Raw genomic sequence first — 20,604 nt, forward strand, 5'->3', positions numbered from 1 at the left:
CTAAACCTAAATAGAAAACAGGACACAAAGAGTTATGCATTATTACAATGCACGTGTAACAGAAAACATGAATCCCATAAAATAGGAAGCTATTCTCAAAACCAAAAATTCATAGAATGGTCAAACTTCTGAGTGTAAAGTTATATAAATATATCATAGCTAATGTCTTACCAGCTTCCTGAGAGAAAGATCAAATCACCACATTGTCTACGACCCACCTGAAAGCATGCATTTGGGATTTACGCCTTAACACTCTGAATGCCAGAGAAGAGAAAAAGCATTACTTATCCCCTATGGCATTCAGAAAGTTACAGTGAAAATTGGAATGACACAGGATAGATAATGTGCAATGCCTGCATTTGCATTTCCTTCTTGGATAATAAAGACCGTGTGAGTGGCCAAATCTTAGAAAAGAAAATAACCGATCATCAACCAGCAAAAATTTTTAGAAAATAACCGAACCGAGGGTAGAAAAACATAAAAAATGGGCCAGTTATGAGCCACATGCTTGATGTCATTTTACAAGCTGTGTGAACGGGAAATGCAGAGGAGGCATTTACGGGAGGGAACAGTATTCTAAATAAATCTACTGTGTTTTTGGTCACATTTTGCACACACTATTGAGATTCCTGATGAATACCTTTGCAGCTCTGATTAAATACTGAAGAATTGTTTTAGGCAGTTTAATGACAGACTTGGGTAAGGCTAAAATGGCGGAAGCAAACTTTCCAATAGCTCTCTAAAAGAAGGACAAAGCAATAGCAATTAGTAGATACAAGTGAACATGAAAATGTTAATGACAACCAATGGTTAGTTAACAGTATATCAGAATATTACTACACAAACATGAGAAATGGGGATTGAAAACTATAGTCAGATATTACAACTAAGTAAAAAATGTTTAACAGAAATGTAATAATCAATCATAGTTCATTATTTAATATAGTATTGGCTTCTCTGATAGAAGCCAAAGTTATTGGTTGTGTGTGCTGAGATACACTTCATTTTCTGAAGCTGACGGGTTGATAGCCGGCTGCTGATGATGTCAGATTTACCCAATAGTATATGGTTTTATTTATGGTTTGATACAATCCAGTGCATTCTGATGAGATATTGAACATATTAGTTGTTAGAAATAACATTAGTTGGATTGCCTAATCATTCGCTCTAAAAAAAAGTTTAAAAAGTGTTGTAAGCGAATCACTTATGAAGCGATCCTAAGCAATGCCAAAATTACTTCACTTCACTTTTTATATTTGGAAAAATAAAGTTTGTTATAAAAACTTTATTTTTTCTGTGCCTTTGTGAGAAAAGTGAAGGAGACTTTTTTTTTATATACAGTGTTTTGACAATGCTATGGGCAAGCAGCATTGTAACTGAATGAATCAATGTGTTCATTTCAGTATAAAATACACTGATAAATAGAATATGAGGCACACTGAAATGAAGGTGCTTGGAATTCTAAAGAATACATATGTACTCTGACAAGCATCTCTTTCCAGATCTGCCCATCGTGCACCCTTTGTTGGTACACCTTCTAGTCAAGCCTACCTGGAAAGCAGATTTTTTTCTTATGTCATCGTCATCTTTTTTATCATCTTCTTCCTCCTCTTCGCTGTCCGTCTCAAATAAATAATAATCACCGCTTCTGACCACTAAGCAAGATAAAATAGTTACTTATTTCTTGAACTGTCATTGATTAGTCATTATTGATTTAACGCCTTAAGAGCTCTAACAACAACTTGAGACAAGGAAAGAGAAGAACAGAGTGGACCAATCACTCCTACTTTGTCCCCTGTTCCAGATGGAATAATGTAACTTATTTTGAGCTTCTTGCATGTACAAGGACAAACCATAGTCCCCATGACCTCAGGTTGGTCCATCACAACATATAACTGGTTATTACTTTTATTTCAGTTGATATGGGCAGTGTCCATCCAAGTCAACGATGGACAATTTCATTATATAACATTTTTGCCTAAAACTTACAAACCATTTGCCTCCTTGTTATATCTTAGATGACCAAAACCTTATATCCTTGAACAGAACTTTTTTTTGCTTTCTCTTTTTACCAAGCCTGACAAAACACAAATCACATGTGCACTTTAACAGAACAAAATGAAAGGAAGACTATGTGTGATTCTTTGAAGGCATCCACTCCATTACTTTTTAACAAGAGAAAACTGCTTTAGTAATGTGTGGAGCTCAAAGCTGGAAAAAAAGGCATTGGCCACTTTAAGTTTGTTCATGAAAGAGGAAATTATAATAAATGATAAGTTCATTTTACCCTCATTATAAACACATCTATTCAAAGGAAATCTGTCTGCGTACAACAAAATATTGTGTGTGTGTGTTTGGGGAGGGGTAATTTAAATAAATATAAATAATTTGACAGCATTTTTTTATGTATCTACTGATTATCACAAGTGCTTTTACGATGTATGACTAAGTTCTCTTAATGCATTTTAATTTCGATAACGTTTAAAAATCAGGGTAAAATGACACTAAAACATTGGCATACATTTCTGAACTTTCGTTAATCAGATATTTTTAAATACTTTTACTCGTATAAACGTAGTAAGGATCAGATTCACTTTACACATTGTCATTGAACAAGATCCTTATTAAGAATGTTTGAGAAAAGAACACATTTAATTAACATTGAAAACATGAATGTGACTTGTATTATTGGCTTTCATAGAATCACAACACAAAATCGTACATATCGCAGATTTCCAAAACGCATATAGACATTACCCTAAAACACAGTGCAATTCTATTGCACCCAATAGCATAAGTCACATGCACACTATAACACTCAAACTCATTTGGTGCTGAGGTGTCTTAAATTATTGAGTTTTGTCTTGTGAGCACCTCTAGCAACAAAGGATTCCAACGCTGCCTTGGGGTTTATATTTACCTGACATTGCTATGCCTTGATACTTGCAGATCAGCAAAATATTAGAGTTCAAAAAAGAGTCCTATTCCAGACCCAAAGCAAATTGCAAATTAATACATAATATGTTTGCTCTCTGGAAATATGGGCCAATATACATCTTAGAATGTAATATGAGATAAGTCTAGTAATGAAGCAGAACTTTAAATGTTGGCATAGTTTCTTTATGACTCCATAGAACTGGTGCATCTAGTACATTCCTCAAGATTTCCATAGGCCAAGAATCAGTGAAATTGGACTATGAGGACACCATCTGATGTATATGTATACACACCGTAAGATATAATTATCAAAGCAGAATTGAACTGCTGAAAGAAAATAGCTTTATAGACATCAGAGCTTTTAGTTTTCAGGTCAAGAAGGGTATTCCTACAAGAACACAACACGTTTAAATTCCCTCTATAATCAATTTATACACAAATAAAGTGCATTATTGTTGCTATTACAGATTTTGAATTTACTGATACTGTTACAAAAGCCTCTTCTAAGGAGTCAGAAAGATGAAACCATGCAAGGACACAAACAGGTCGTTCTGGTCAAGGATATAAGGTAAATCCGTGTATTTGACAGATGATTGAGAAAACCTACTGGAAGCATGGTCAACCCAAGGCCGCCACCACTGCTTTTTTTTGCCCTTGGCCTTCTCTTTGTCTGCTTCTCCTAAAATGAAATATGTTCAGAAATTAATAATATAAGGTGGCTTTCACCTGTAGTCAATAAATTATTACTGAAAAACAAATGTCAAATATCCAATGAAGGCCTTTGAAGCATCAGACCTACAAACACATCTAAATCGATAAAAGTGCATGAAATCCTCACATTTTGTACACTTGCTGTTGTTAAATTACTCTGAGTTAGAGCGCTGTATTACTTGTCATGTCATGAAGAAGTCAAGGACTAAAGGGACTGATTGGAATTGACCGGCATTGTATGTACTAAAGTCGAAAGCAAGCTAACATTAATACAATTATCATTGCCTCAGTTTAACCCCCATACTGATTACTTTTACTCTGTCCTGAGCAAAACTTAGGTTGTGGGTTGTTACGTTATTCTCACGTTGTGGGAAAGATCCGTGCTATATATTCACATTTGACATCCTGATTATTCTTTTTTGTCTGTCTCAGTCACTATGTTTTTCGGTCTCCTTTGATTATCTTAACATTAATTAAGATCCTCGATTTTACTTTAAAAACATATTGTAGAACAATCTTAATTCCTATACTTATCTTTGTCACTGTGTGAGTAATGTATCTGTATATATAACTTTAATTCACCTTTCGGCTACTAATTATTGTTATAATGAACTATATAGTCTTATGTCAACTTATTTTCCACATAGACGTTAACACCACTATTAATGCACATTTGCAAGTATACCATCTGTGGGTTTTAATTCCAGTAATTGTTCTTGTCTTAATTGTTCTGTTCTTGTATTAACTTAAAAAAAAAAATGGGAAATGGTCATTCCCAAAGACACGTCTCATACAAACTGGTCTGCTTTCAAATTTGCATGACTGTAAAGGAGATGATTTCAACCAGGAAATCATATATGTACCTGAAATATATTGTTAAGTAATAAAGAAATAAGACAGTTTTGGACACTAGGGAACTGTATGACATGTTAGCATGGTAAATGGCTCAACACATTCCATCCAGTTTTGCAAATGCCCCATGCAGTGTTGCCATGCTGTACTTTGGTCATGTCTTAGACACAATGGCTTTCATCTATTTATTGTCGTGGCAAAGTATTTCAAGGAACACTCAGGGGTTAAATTCCTTCTTAAACCCAGTACGGGTCTGTTAAAAGAGGTTTAATCAAAAAATCTAAGATTGTATACCTATGTATTTTATTTTGCTTTAAGGTGAAATCAAACAACCAAAATACTTAGGCACTGTACCTTCATCATCCTCTTCAGCCTTATGAATGGCTTGTCCTTCTCCTGATTCCTGAGCAAGACTTAGCATTCTCTCTTTACCTTTTTTATATTTTTCTTGCCTGGCTTTAATGCGGTCCATCCTGGTCAAGTAGAAATTGGTGATGATATATAACAATCTCTATGGTGTACTATACAAATAAACAGCTACAAACTAAAAAAAGTGCAGGGTCACCAATATGCAACATGGTCAACAAAAGGACTGCGCACTGGCACAAGCGAAAAACAGTACAAATGCCTGCTGGGATAGTGTGCCAAAGCATAATTATTACAAGCATGGTCATGTGCCTAGCGATGATTGCATACGTAAAAAAATCTACATAGGACATCAAAATTACTAAACCAAAAAGCATGTCTGCCAAGTTGTCAGTACATGGGTACCATTGCTCTTCACTCGCCATACATGAATATCTCTTTTAATTTTATCTCGGCTTTCAGTAACAAACCTTCACCCCCATGCCCAATCCACTTCTGAGCAGCCCAGTATGCAAGCAATCAGTGGTAGTGACTTTAACTCACTTGTAACCACTCAATGACTTTTTTTTTCTTAACTTTATACTGTATATTACATCCGGTACCTCACTAGCACTTAAAATGGAGTAGAAGAGAGGAATACTGATTTATAAATTAAATTTAAAGATGAATTGTCCTACTGTCTTTTGAGTTGGTCCATGGACTTTTTTTCTTCTTCAATTCGAGCCTTCACGGCCTTGACAATTGTTGCCTGAAAAAGTTCAGCACCTCTGGAAAAAGATGAATAGATAAACACTGGAATCTATATTATTAAACAAATCAGCTTAAAAATGGCGACAATCATATCTGAACAACGGATACTAGATACCTGAAACGATCTTGTAAACATCAGCAACATTATTTATAGACTTTCTTTCCTGTTTCCCATAGAGATTCTGATGAAATCAAAATACTCTTAAGAAATGGTGTATGTGTTACTGGTGTTATATTTTTGCTAATCTCGATAAATGTCCTAGCTGTTCATACTTCAATGCTATTATTGTATGAAATTATAAACAGAGGCAATACGAGTACTTCACTTTTTGTCTTGGGTGGTGTATACACTTTCATCCTAACCATCTTTTGAGTAACAACAGCTCAGCCACAACGTGGTACACCACGCACACTCACAGAGCCGACTCCCGGAGTGGGTAAAAAAAAAAATGCCTGTCCTCTGTGGCATCCCTCACTACAGAGTTCCTAACTGCCTCTGGAAGCAACATCAGCACAAGCTCTGTGCGTCAGGAGCTTCATGAAATGGGTTTCCATGGAAAGGCAGCCGCACAAAAAGAGGACTTCTCACAATACCAAGAAGTGGTGCAAAGCACACTGCCACTGGATATTAATGCCCATACTTTTGGAGTAGGGTGTGCAACAAGCTCATCTAGGCCCACATGCTTTTGGTCATATAGTTTCTGTGATATACACATTTTATTCTTGTTTTTACTATCATGTTTTATTTTTATATGATAAAAAGGTTTTGTACCGTGTTAGCCGTTGAAAAAACAGGAGAAAAGTATAGCTGAAATGATACCATTTATTGGCTAACTGAGAGTTTAATTGCGAGCTTTTGAGACCAACATATTCCATTGAGCTGTACATTGGTTATGCAGACAAAATATAGTACATATTACAAATATAACAATTACAAATAACATATATTTCATAATATAAGAAAACAGAGATAGAGGAGTCCTTGTCTGTAGACCATCATTAGGTTCCCATCTTTCTGGGGGGTTGGTAATGGGGGAAGGAAGACATAACAAGTTTACTTGAGTTGGTTTCTCTGTGCCAACTGGATTTTTTTTCTGTATGGATATTCTATGCATTCTTTTTCTGCAAATGTGTTTACTGGACCGGTTAGTGCACACGGAGTATGTTCTCTGCCAGGAGTGTTTTGGATAAATGTATTACTGGGCCACTTGTCTGGGCTGAATGTTTTACGGAGCGTTCCCTGCCAGCAATCCCCTGCTACCAAAATTATTGCTTTATTGCATTATTACATACCTTGAAGCAAGAATCTGTGAAGACTTGATGTCTGCCACCACATGTAAGAAGTAATAACTCATAAATACTCTTCTTTGTAATAAAAGGAATGCAAAACATATGCTATCCCATATGATTCCAGCTTCTCCACTCGGCAATTGACAGTTCTCAGTATTTTCAGCTTAAAACCAAAACAGAAAAAAAATGATCAAAAATTGAAAGTATGTTAAGTAAAAGTAAATATCATTAGTCTGGTTGTAAAATATGAGCATAATTAAAACACTCAGTACAGGCTGATAATACTAAGAAAAATAGACAAATAATTTTAATGCATGAAATATACAATATGCTGTTTCATACTGTTTTTTTCATTACATTTATATTTTATTTTTCTTTACACATATGCATGGACTGCTTTTTACATTTTTTTTTGCTGTTGTACAGTGGATAATCTATTTATAGAGTTCAACGTATGGCACATAAATATTATATGTTATATAATAATAATTTATGACAATGTTAGAGAATGTTTAAACCTGTTTATTTTTTGTTGTTAAAAAATGGAAGGGCTAATGGATTATAATTAATAAAAATCGCCTATTAACGACACATATATATCACACTAACATCACAAAAGACCAAGCTAAAGCTTACTGCCAGCTCTTATCATATTCCTGGCTTGTTATTCCAATGCCTAGTCTCACTTCAGTCCCAAAGTGGAGAATGAAAATTAATTACAATGCTAAACTTTTTGTAACATATACCAATATAGGTTTCTTCACATTTTGTGTTTCAGCTTTGGCATTTTATGTAGAAAAAACAAAGTGTGAATAAATACAAAAATAAATAATAAAAAAAAATGTTCTATAGTTTATAGAAAGGCTGTTAAATGAAATAGCTCTAGAGCTGTAAATCTGTTTTAATGTCTAGTGTTTTAAACAGCAATTACACACAGATGACGAGTCTTACAGGTCATTATGAATTCCAATATACAGCAGACACGAGGCAAGTATGCAGAAACATGGCTTCCTTTGTATTAGTTAACACATGCTTAAAATAAGCAAATTGAACTCTCGCATATATTTGTACAGCTTATTTACTTACGGATGCGATAGCCTTTCACCGTACAGGCCAGACTGAATGCCTGAATTAACCAGCAACTGTTTTTGATTAGTGATTCAATGTAGCCACATGCTCCTATCTGAAATTCAAAAACAGGCATGAAAAGTACTAAATATACATATATATGTATGTAGTATATATGTACAAAAGACGAATCTACTGCAAAATTTGAAGAGTCACCGTGGTTTTATCATATGATTGCTTTTAAATCACTTCTAATACATAAATCTCCATTAAAAATATAATGTACTTTCTGTGTTATTTGTATGTGATTAAAAAAGTCTATTAAAGTTTGTTTCATTAACATGCAGGGACACTCAATGCATTGCCTAAGTGATACAACATCTTTAATTAGCAACATCTAAAAAAAGGTGCAAATGCTTATATCTGGGGACTGACAACAGTTGGCAAGTAGTTACCCAGATTGGCTCCCTATGCATAACTGTGTATGAAATAGTGTGGATACCCCAACATTTTTGTAAATGTAAAATATAACATTTTTAATGGTTACAGTTGCACTCATTTCCATTTCCACCTGCACAGCAGTTTACACCAGGATACCTTTGTACAATAGTTCTGGTTTTGGTTTAATTCCTATACGCTTAAACAGAGCTAGGAGACAAGTAAGTCGCCACTTACTGAGAGTATATTTTTCATTGTTATGACAAAGACGTTATAGGCAATCAGCCAATCCCAGTAGCGCAGGATGCTTCGTATAGGCTTCAGTAACAAATCTCCACCAAACAAGAGGAAGTAGAAACAAGCAACCAGGTACCCCATGCAGAATATACTGATCCGTGTGGTTCCAGTAATGAAAATGATGGTGAGCACAAACCAGAAGAGGTAACTAAAGATGATCACTTTACACATGTCCAGATAAGACCTGGAACACAAATACTGCAGTTATATATCATTTCAGAACTGTATAAATATAATATAATATGTGCTATAGTCCTAAACAGGTGCTGACGCTTTTTATTGGTTTGGTATATTGTTTTGGAGCAAGCAGCTGATGGCAAGGAGTATTTTTCCCACTATCAAGTCCTTGGGTACAAGGATACTGAAATCAGTATAATATTGCCTGAAATATATATACATGGTCTTCATATGTACACTAAGCATATATCAAAAGGGCTTAGTATACACCACAAACTGGGATTTTTCACTGCCAAATTTTCTTTAGTAAGTACCTAACAAGTTAGAATGGCTGGCCTCCAAACTGTGTCCTGATTCAGACTGGAACTCATACAGCTTTAAGGCCACTGTTCAGATTACATTCTTATGCAATGCGATTTACAATGTAGTTAGGCTGCTTTAGTGAAAGGATATCATGCACAAGAAAATTGTCAATGTACTTAAATTAAATGTGGTCAATTTGTAGAATCTCATTTTGGATTGAAACTCCTATGTAAATGAGAATGGATCTCAGGTACCTGCAGTGAATGAAGTCGGGAACAGGGTTGTGCTGACTAAATGAGGCAGCATCAAGATTCATACAAATTTCCACATTGTCTCCAGCCATGATCCGCACCGCTGCCTTGTTCTCATCCTCAAACACTTCTCTTTGGAGGGAGACGCAGAGTAACAACATAAAATCATCTAACAAAAGATGAGGATGGAAAAAATCAATATGCATGTACCTTTATTCTTCACTGGCAGCAGAGCAAACTACATTTGGTTATAAAAACGCTTACAAAGAAACAAGACAATCTGTGATAATAAATGGAAATATCAAATTCAGTAGGTATAGTACATTTTTTAGTTAACTGAAATGTAATGGATTGCAAGCTTTTGAGACCTAGGTTTCATCTTCAGGTACTTTACTGCTGTATAAGTTGATAATATGCCTGAGGGACGACTGCAATGTTTTACACTTCAAGCATGGTATCATTTTTACCAAATTTGCTCTTTTCCTTTCTATGGCTAACATGGTACAACTGTATACCTTTATCATAAAGAGATAGTAAAACTTGCTACCTTTAAGCTACCTTTAAGACCTTACCGTTGAAACCTGTTATTCTTATGGCAATAAAAAGTAGCACATAATAATTCAGGAGCTTTTTATTTATATAAGCAAACATATAAAACATATAAAAAAAAGGAAATAGTAGATGTAGTGTTTGGTTGGGTATTTTCATGGATGAATAACCAAGAAAGTAGGTATTGAAGGAGCTGTTTCACCTACTCTGCTAAATTCAATACTTTCACTAACTTTTGCAATGTTAAAACATCATTACTAGCACTGACTGCCTATTTTCACGCTGATCAAGCAATACATTTTGTCATTCAGAATTTTTGCAGAGAAGGCTTGTCATGGGACAAAATGGCAGGCACTGATAGGTTGTTGACACGAAAAATGGGAAAAAATGCAATTAATGGTTTGCTCTTTATAGAACAGTAAGAGACTAAATGGATGCCCAGAAAAAATAATCAAACGTATATTCCAGGTTAAAAAAAAGCCAATGTTTAAACTATTCCACAAGCAGGTCTAGAAGAAAACTTATGTGGTAGTCCGTATTTGCAATTTTTTCTTTATTTGACAAAATTGCATTTGTGATGTTTGATACTACTCCAGTTGAGACGTTGGCAGATACTCATAAAACATATGCATATAACGTTATAGGTTATTTAATACACATAATAGTGCACATACTCACAGACAAGAAATAGGGGGTTAGGTCTCACAATGAAGTCTGGAAAGTATAACCACTTTATTAAATTGGAGTTAAATTTGGCTCCAGGGTGTCTCCAAGGGTAATCTGCAAACATAATACAAGTAAAGTTTAAAAGACAATTATTTATTACGTTACATAAAAAAAAATATGCTGAACATTAAATATACGAATATATAAATTGATCCTTTACCTTTACATGGAGCTGGAGGTATGCCAATACATATGAAGTACTGGAATGTAATAATGCAAGCAAGAAAGCAGCAGTACCTATGCCAGGTCTCTGCAATGGCTTTTCTTCTCCGCCGGTACAATACAACAAACAGCCAAAATGCGTGAATCATAGCAAATAAGTCCATCCTTTGGCCAATTACATTAACAGACAATAAGAAACAAGTCTGGACAAAAAGAAAAAAAATTGATCAGCAAAGTAACAGAAGTCCCAGTCTTATACTTGGCTACCACTTCATTTTTCTAGGATAACCCACTGTTTCCTTTACTTTGAGTGCCATATGGATTTTACATGAATAAAATGTTATACAGACGTTTTATATTGTTCCCACCGTTAACTCAACATAAATGCTAAACAAATGTTCATATTTAATATCTAAAAATGGCAGAAAACCAGATATGTTTGAGAAAATGAGGCTTTGATTCAGTGATGCTTTTAGCCATAAAACACAACTTGATAGGAAGGACATTCCATGGACACTTTGCTCTGTTTAAAACAGTATGTTACATGTATGTCTTTTAACATAATAACTTTATAAGGGTAACATTTAGAGGTACATACATTTCCAGGACCTAAGAGTAATTTTCTTCTGATGAAAATTGATCTATGAGGTCTTGAAAGTTTTTGTGACTACATCTAGCTCTAGGTCCACAAAGGTCATAACCATGTATCTACAGACTGTTGTGAAACGGAGATGCTGTAGCAACTTAATAATAAATGTCTCCTTTAAGCTTGGTTAAGCACAAAGAACCATATGAGCAAAAACAATATTCTGAACCCTCTTCTATCAGTGTGCTAACACAACTCTCAGTATAGAGATGTTAAATCATACCCTAAAACCTTACCTCCAAACCAAACTTGTAGAAAAAGTAGTTTACGAAATACTTGGCACAGTTGATGAGTCCATCATCCAGGTGTCTTCTTGTGATATCATGAAAGATTGTTTTAGTGGCAGGTGCAGTGATATTGTTTCTACATCTGTAATACTCCTGATGCCGGTAAATAGTTACTTCAAAGGCTAATATGGCCAACATGAGTAAATTGTTCTAGGGAATACAAAAAATATATGAGTTCATGTCTGTGTAGTTTTTCATGTGTTCCATTTTTTACATGCAGCAGTCACACCTGGTAGGATAAATTCACAAATTTATGCTAAAGGATGTAGGTGCATGTGATTATGTTGTTTTTTGATAATTCAGGATTCCTGTCAAAATATGCGGTCCAACCCAATAATTATACTGCAACTAAATTAAGCACTGGCATTACACTGAACCAGTGTGTTGCCCGTGTTCAGGCATACTATGTGAACACACTGTAGAACGTGGGCACGTCTAATTTGCCCATTTTTGTCTACCTGTTGTGTATTGGTGTAACCATAGATGTAGCTTTGGGTACAGTTGCCATCGAGACCCTATTTACACTGCAGTTCATTTCCCTGGTGGTCCAGTAATGACCAGGGAGGTCTAAGATTCCACTAGAACAGAGCTCTGTTCTCCTTGCAGCTCCATGATGACCCCTTTAGCTGGAAGGTTGGTGCAGAGGGGTGGCAAGTGAAACTCAGCCCAAAATCTTTTAAAGCACATTGTCCCATGGAACATCCCTACTGTTGTAAGACAACAACCTTCACTTTGTCCTTGACTTTGCCTTAGAACAGTCTTACGCCAATATCATGCAAACCTTCTCACAGTGCCAGCCTCCACCACTTCTCCTGAAAGGATGTTTGACTTATCTACCACCTTTTCAGTGGACGTATCTTACAATAAATTATATAAGTTATATAAATTACCCTTAAATAAGCAAGTAGAGGTTCCGATTTTCTTAGTCCTACCCATCCGGATGGATCGATGGGTGCCCTATACAGAGCTGAGATCATGAGTTCTGTTCTGTTTTCAACATTAGTTTGATTGGGAAACGGCTGGAATACAGAAAACAAATGTTACGATGCAAAAATAAATCTATACAACTGTTCAATACTACTAGATGTTCCTATGAAGGCATACGAGAAAGCAGAAAAGTTAAATGTAACAGATACACATACAGTAATCATACAAGTAACATTATTGTACTTACGAGTGTACAGTTGCTAGAAAAGCTTAGAGGTTCAATAGATGAAAGCTGGTACAACATTTTGCATACAATGATAACGCATGTCCAGACCGTGCAAACACTTGATGCTAAAGGCCGGAACTGTGAATAGGGCAGAGCAAAAGCCCATGCGATCAAAAACACATAATTTAGTAGGGAAACCTAAGAACAAACATAACAAAAGAGTTGGTCAGATACTGTACATGCTTTGTTGATCTATAAATTAAAGCTGCAATGTGATTAGCTACTATGGCATTAAAGGTTCAAAAGATTTACAAAGTTATGAGGCCAGCAGTAAAAACCGCAGGGATTTGTCATCTTGGGAATGAGGTTTGCAAGAAAGATTGAAATCCTAAGTCAAGACATTCTACCTTTTCGGTATTATTATTATTTTTTATTTACATAGCACCAACAACTTGCACTTACAATACATACATTCAAAGGGTACAAAAAAATATAACTGAAAGACAAACGTAAACATCCGGTATAGAGGGCCCTGCTCGCAAGTTACAGATCTAGAGTAAATCCACCTTTCAAAGAGTCTCTCTGTTTTATTACAGCCCATTTTTACTATCCATGAAGCTGTATAAGATTGTTGGGGGTAACTGGCATTAGCATGAGTCAACAACCCAATATTAGGTTACAGAAGCAGAAATATGGTGAATTTATGTCCAATTAATGCCAAGAGCATATATGACTATTTTGTGTTGATTTCAGTTTAAGTGCAGTGTGGGTGCTTTTAAATTAAGAAACTGTGTCCATGGTAGATGCCAGAAACATGTAATGAAAATAGATCAAAATAATAAAAGAGAAATGAAATGCAAGAGATATTTGCAACATACTGCTACAAAAAAAATCTAACATGGGCATACAAAATCCTTTTTGTGCTAACATATATTTAATAGAACATACCTCCTTCACAGTGACCCAGATAATGTATGAGGAAACAATCTTTATTATGTGAAGTTCCAAAATCCACCACACAAAGACCTGCATCTTATGGAAATATTCCAAAAACTTTAGAAAAAGGACGGTCAAGCGGTCAATGACTAGGTGCCATTTGTTTTTGGAATCTAAATTGAAAAAAAAGACAAGGTTGTTTATTGAAACAAGGTACCTTTGCTAAACTTTATCTTTTTAGTAAAAACACTTCTTGTTCTCTTGTCCAATCCAAAGTAAATACCTTCTAGTCTTCTCCGATGCTCATTTGGCCAAGTGAGTCACTGAGAGCAACTGTGTGGTATTATAAAATTTAGGGCAGCATATCAACTAGGGTGACCACCTAATTCATGTTTTCCAGGATACATATCATTTTTACATATTGCTGACCAGCCCAGATAAAGTGCTGCACAATTGGGGATGTATAACTGACTAATTGGCTCGCTTCCATAGGTCTATACACCCCAAATACCGCAGGGCAGCACTTTATCTGGGCTGGTCAGCAATATGTAAAAATTATACGTGTCCTGGAAAACATGGCCGATGTGGTCACCCTAATATTAACATTTCAGCTTGCTTTCATATATGTTAAGCTATAATATTTAGCACACATGCTTTAAGACAATATTAGACAATTCACCTGTTGTTTCCTCTTCTTCTGATTCTTCTTCATCACCTTCCTCTTCTTCATCTGTATCACCTTTTTGTTTGTCACTGCCTTTGCCCCACTCATCATCTGAATCCTGGTCATGATCCTTCTCTCCTGCGTACACTTCCAATTGTTTCTCTTGTTTCTCCACTAACATTTCAGATTCTGTAGTTAAGTTCATCATGGTTATATCGGCCAAACTTCCTTCTGGGTGCACCAATCTGTTGGCATTATACATAAGTTAGAATGTCTGTACAGTTTCCACCAGAGGACATTATGAAGGCAAAACACATTGGGCATAATCCGTGTGCCACAGTTTCTGAATGGTAACTGGTTAGTCTTACTTTGGATGGTACTAATGCTTAAACTTGATATTTTCCCTTTGAGAGAAAATAATCAGAGTTTAAGAAATAGAAGCATGAAATGACTGCATGTCATACCAGACGCATTTCATGGCTTCAAGTCATGGCACTTACTCATTTTGGTGAAATGGGATTTTTTTCTTGATGCTGCTCAAGAGCAATCAAAACAGAAAGAGAAAAGGAATATGAGAATAGGAAAGGTAAAAGCGTGATAATAGTTAGAGTAACATCATGCAACACCAACATTTAGATTTAGAATGACCCTGTTGACTGTTACTCAGCATATTTGCATGCTGTTATAGATTCTTTTATACTGTGATACTAAGAATTTACTAAACTATTCTCTTAAAAATGAAAATCAACGTACTATGCATTTCCTTACATTAAATATAATGTATGCCTATGTTATCAGAGGTAGGTGTAATAGATAATGAAACAGATGATGTAAAGCATCACATCAAATTTTCTTAACAGTCGCAGTTATCTTGGCTACTGCATCATGGGGATATTATCGCAATACTGTATTTATTTGCCAACTTAGAAGACTGGGGGGCAGACACATACTAAGACATTAAAGCTGCAGCCATGTCTTGCCCAACTCTTCTTTTGTCCCACCCTGATTGCACTCACTTTGTAAATGTATATTGCTTTAGAGTTTGTAGAGACAAAATTGGATGTAGTGAAAGTGGATGATGGGGTAAACTACCTCAGCCCTTGTGTCAGCCACTGCGCTTTAAAAAGTTGGTGCTCTGGAACAGTGTGACTCCACCAGTCCTCCAGGTCTACTAACAACTTGCTCTAAACCATGGACTGTTAGTGACGCTTTCAGCCTGGTTTAAACTACTCTCAAGGAACATTGTGTATCTGTGCCCAAAGGTGATTTGCTTTACTATGAAAAAATAGATAAGCCCACTCGCAGTTAAGATATAAACATAAGTGGTAAACAGTTTCATAAATTATTTGAATAATACACAAGCAGAAAAAAAAATTTTGACGAAAATTGTGTTGGTTCATTCTCCATGACAATTTCGAAAATAACCAAATGAGAAAAAGAAGGTGGGGAATTCATTTGTTGGTACTGCACCATTAGCTGGCCAACAATAAAATATTTCATGGAAATAACCGGTATACATTTGTAAAAAAAAACCAAAAAAAAACTTTTCTGCATTGTAAAATCTATCATTTTATAAAGGCTGGTTTAAAAGTGTTGCATTATATCATCCTACTACAATTATCCTACTTTTCATAGGGTTTGCAAACCGATGAACTGTGTAGTAGCAAGTGCCTACGTATAATATTGTACAAAAGTTCATTGGAATTTGCCTGTAACATCTAGCATGCCCACTGTTAGCCACTTGCTAATGAAGATCTCCCTCAAAGTGTCCCTATTCAAACAAATTTATATATACCTTTTTAAATGAGATAAAATAGAATCGAACCCTATTCATGTTTTGAAAGGCTAACTTGGAATAAAGTGATATATTACTAATATGAAAGTAAATAAAATGTTTAGATTTTATCATCAAGAGAATATATTTATCACTTTGCATTATAAATGCAGTAGTAAAAATATGTATGTAGAGAGAGGAAATAAATAGGATTGAAAAATGAAACCATATTTCCTCTAGTATTAAGAACATGAAGTCCAAATAAAATGACTATTAATGAAATTAATAGTTAAATGACTTGTGTTTTCACTGGATGGTAGCAAATGTAGTAGATTCTATTAAAAAAAAAAAAAGACCATTATAGAATTATACCAGGTGTTGGGACCTAGCCAGTAATCCATGCATTTACTGCCACGAGCTCACTGAACCTGTACATAAATTCTATTAATAAGTTACAGTCAAAGTAAGCATATTTCAAGGTTAATTGGTGTCATAGGAAAGGTCTGGTCAATTTTCATCTTTAGATTTAAGGGCATGTCCTCTGTAATGAATTGGTTGGTAGGGTAGGAATTGGGAAAATCCAAGCTTAATGTGCCTCAGCACCTTATTAACACAATTTCCCTTGTAAGAAAATACTTCTCTTTTAGAGACATCACCTCTACCAACACATTCAGTAGATATCGGTAGTGTAAGGTGATTTGCTTGTTGTGATATCAATCCTTAATTAAACAGTTTCATGGTTTCATCAGAGACTGAAAGTCCTATCTCAATAACTATATTACTCTGGCTGTTTAATGCACATGACACTATGAACCGTGTTAAAATATTTAAATTGTGTATCTCTCCTATAAGTGTAATTTGTGATATGTGGTTTATTTGCCAACATATCCTTCAGGATATCTGAGCTCCAGAGTATGGCACGTAGTGATCAGTGAGGAACAAAATAACTTCTGCTGCATTATATTCTGCATCCAATTCTAAGTTCTTCATATGTAAGATGTAAAATCGTAAAATGGTACAAATACAATTGTATATATTTACATTAACATTTCACCTGAATACCCACCTATTTATTATTAGGTAAACACGACCATTAACTTTGGCATGGCTACGAGATGATAGATGGAGGCACGAGAAAGCATGCGATAGAAACATGAGTCAAAAGAGAAAGAGAAATCAGTTAAGATGAAACATAGCACAAGACTTAGAAGCATGCATAGTCAATATAAATAGTACAGTTAGTAGAGATGGGTAAATGGCAAAAGGCTAGTATTCCATAAAGTACGTGAACTGACACTGGAAGACACAACATATTCGCGTAGGTGAAGAGAAGGAAGAGTACTGGAGATGTGAACGACTTCTCCACAACCTAGGACACAGCCTACATCGATACGGTGGGAAGCATGTTTTTAGCACGTGTGTCATGTGATCACATTCCTGGTATTCATAGGGTTTACAATAGGGTCCCAAATTCTAAACTCTATCTTCTTTTCTTCTATGCAGAGTACAACTTATCACAACGGCGTATTGGTTTATTGAAAAAAAAATGTGTTGTTTGGAATGCTCTTTCTAAACGGCATTGAATGTTGCTACAGTGAGACATAAGCAAATATATTGTTTTTTGTAAATTACTCATGCACTCTGCATGGGACAAAATCACACTTGTAGTATATAATATGATAAAAATGTTACTATAACAGGATGTTTAAATAATTCCCATGGCAAATGTGATAGTGTAAGCTCTGAATAGATTTAAAGTAGCTTTTATGGGGGCACTAAAATATTTTGGAAACTGAAGAACATCTCAGCTATGTCATATTTCATCATGATACACGTCATCTTCTGATTGTTTTCCGCAGAATAATAGTCAGGCGACTAGGAAGCTTCAATAGATTAGAACTGGGCAAATTACGGAAAACTGATTGAATTCATAGTATTTTGTGCACAGACAATGAGGCTAAAAGAGAGTGGAAACTGCAGATGTCCCACTGCACAGTACATAGCCTGACACCCATCTGTCAAATGACAGATACACATTTCATCTTTGATGGGTCACCTTTTACACAGCTATTAAATAAATGTGACTATGTTGGATTTTTAATTAATTTAATAAATAAATACATAATTGACGCACGCAATGGTATATGTGTTTGGTAACTGTCTTATAAGGTAATTACTAGTAAAAATACTGTGATAAAGAAAACAAAAACATTTTTCTTTACTGAAGTTCACTACTCTATACTTCACTGTATTTTATACTCAAAGTAGTGTTTTTTCCATTGACTTCCTTGTAGCAAACAGTAGTATCCAAACATTATACGATAACCTTTAATGTATTATATCAGAAATAGTGTGATTGTGTAATTCAATAATAGATAAAACAGCCCTACAGTACCATGCTGGGGTGCCAACAATATTTATGCAATATCACAGATACATCATAATACATCCTAAATCAAAGTAAGTATGCCATGCAGTATATTGGTCAATCTACCTCATAATCAACAAAAAAATGACAATATACAAGAGGTTACTAGCAAATAGGTCAAATTTAAAATACATGCAGATCTTATTTTTCATTCCATACCTATAAATAGTGTTGTCCTGTTTGCTGGTTACGGCCTTGAGGTCAGTTAGCTGGAGGAAATGATCGTGAAAATAATGAAGGTGCAATATACACACCAACAGAAAAGAAGTTGGGATAAATATACGCGTGAATAGATCAGTCAGATTAAATCTTTCTAAACCAAGATCTGCTAGCCTGAAAAACAAAGGAAGGCATCATGTCAGAACAAATACACTACATTTTTATATGGAGCACCCAGCAAATTTGTTGCACTATTAGGGGGATTACACCATTAACGATACATTTCTAACAATAAAAATAACCATCAGTTTAGCATTCTGGGACTTAGATGTGAGGAAGTTGCTTACTTAACATAAGGAATTAAGGAAAATTCATGTTACTATATTACTATGATAAGTTTATAGCATTTGGAATAAGTGATACACATCAGTACCAAAACAGAGCCCAAGCTATGCCACTTACTTTCCTTCGTCTAATCCAGTCATATTCATCCAAAGGGGAGGAAAAGATTTAAACTGGTATGTGTAAACGAATACAAGCACCAACATGGTGTAAACAACAACTGACATCCAGAAATATTTTAAAATTCTCCTCCACCATTCATAGTGTACCTGAAAAAATAAAGAAAAATGCATGTAGCTGGATAGAGTTTTTACACAGATAACAAATACCAACATATAAGAAACAGGTGTTTTGCGTGCGTCTCATCTCAAAATCTCCAACCTACTTTCTATGCAAGGTAGCATTATATTGATCTAATATAATAATTAATGTTGTTGAAATCTCTATTGCTTTCACATATCCATCACCTTTTTTCTGGCTAACCAACAAATATTTCACCATTGTTGTAACCATCCTTTTTCTGACAATGATCATACTTTCTTCATAAGTTCTTCTGACTGATATCCCAATGTTTCTACCATTTCACCCATTTTATCATTATCCAACCCAGTTTTTTGTTTTTATAAAACATGGTGCATATGTTTTCCTGCTTGCAATTCAACTCTACAAAATACAGAAGAATGTTTATTAACTGTACTTATACTTAGACACGAGAATATACAAAGAGGGACACCTTTAGTGGAATGTTGTGAGTGAGAACTTACCTGATACAGAGCCACACAGAACAGGAAGAGCATCATGTAGATAATTTTGTACATTACTATCTTTCCCTCAAAACTGACAAAGAAGAACATGCCACCACAGACATAAATCCAGTATTTGACAAACATTGCCATCACAAGGTTTCCCAACACCTTCATAATATCATTATCATCTTCTTCTTCTTCTTCTTCCAGTGGTTCCGACAGTTCCTCTAATAAAATAAGTAGTTTAATATGACTTTATAAATTATTTAACATATATAGATATATATGGAGTATATAAATAGTTTGAAATGCCACAAGTATACCTTGTATGGCTCCTCAAACCTTTTCTAATGAAGCATTTCCAGGATTTGGTTTTGCTATCAAAGTCCTCACAATATTACAATTGACCTTAGTAAGTAGCCAACTCTTAAAATGTTTACTATCAAATGCCAAATGAACTATGTAGTTTCACAGTTATACAATTCACTACGTTTTTGGTACACACACTGACATCTAATGTGCCAATATAGCGTGGATTTCTGGACAGTGGTGGAACTACCGGGGTCGCAGGGGTCGCGACTGCGACCGGGCC

General features: G+C 35.1%; 1 protein-coding gene across 1 annotated transcript in view; it reads right to left on the bottom strand.

The window, feature by feature from the left end:
• LOC149279558 (piezo-type mechanosensitive ion channel component 2-like) overlaps window positions 1–20,604 on the bottom strand; it is a 185,065-nt gene that overhangs the window by 24,564 nt on the left and 139,897 nt on the right. The window contains exons 15-35 of the mRNA XM_089501059.1: window positions 20,031–20,239; window positions 19,387–19,535; window positions 18,925–19,098; window positions 17,404–17,445; window positions 15,064–15,096; window positions 14,579–14,808; window positions 13,912–14,072; window positions 12,985–13,161; window positions 12,701–12,829; window positions 11,760–11,960; window positions 10,876–11,080; window positions 10,668–10,769; window positions 9,444–9,609; window positions 8,650–8,893; window positions 7,993–8,089; window positions 6,910–7,069; window positions 5,544–5,633; window positions 4,855–4,973; window positions 3,545–3,616; window positions 1,552–1,655; window positions 641–739 (exon numbers count right to left, since the gene is read on the bottom strand). Coding sequence (XP_089357185.1) covers window positions 641–739; window positions 1,552–1,655; window positions 3,545–3,616; window positions 4,855–4,973; window positions 5,544–5,633; window positions 6,910–7,069; window positions 7,993–8,089; window positions 8,650–8,893; window positions 9,444–9,609; window positions 10,668–10,769; window positions 10,876–11,080; window positions 11,760–11,960; window positions 12,701–12,829; window positions 12,985–13,161; window positions 13,912–14,072; window positions 14,579–14,808; window positions 15,064–15,096; window positions 17,404–17,445; window positions 18,925–19,098; window positions 19,387–19,535; window positions 20,031–20,239 — 2,963 coding nt within the window. The remainder of the gene's footprint in view (window positions 1–640; window positions 740–1,551; window positions 1,656–3,544; window positions 3,617–4,854; window positions 4,974–5,543; window positions 5,634–6,909; window positions 7,070–7,992; window positions 8,090–8,649; window positions 8,894–9,443; window positions 9,610–10,667; window positions 10,770–10,875; window positions 11,081–11,759; window positions 11,961–12,700; window positions 12,830–12,984; window positions 13,162–13,911; window positions 14,073–14,578; window positions 14,809–15,063; window positions 15,097–17,403; window positions 17,446–18,924; window positions 19,099–19,386; window positions 19,536–20,030; window positions 20,240–20,604) is intronic.

This window comes from Sceloporus occidentalis, unplaced genomic scaffold (genome assembly GCF_023333645.1).
Source record: "Sceloporus occidentalis isolate IW3139 unplaced genomic scaffold, rSceOcc1.0.p SCAF_162, whole genome shotgun sequence".
Classification (NCBI taxonomy): Eukaryota; Metazoa; Chordata; class Lepidosauria; order Squamata; family Phrynosomatidae; genus Sceloporus; species Sceloporus occidentalis.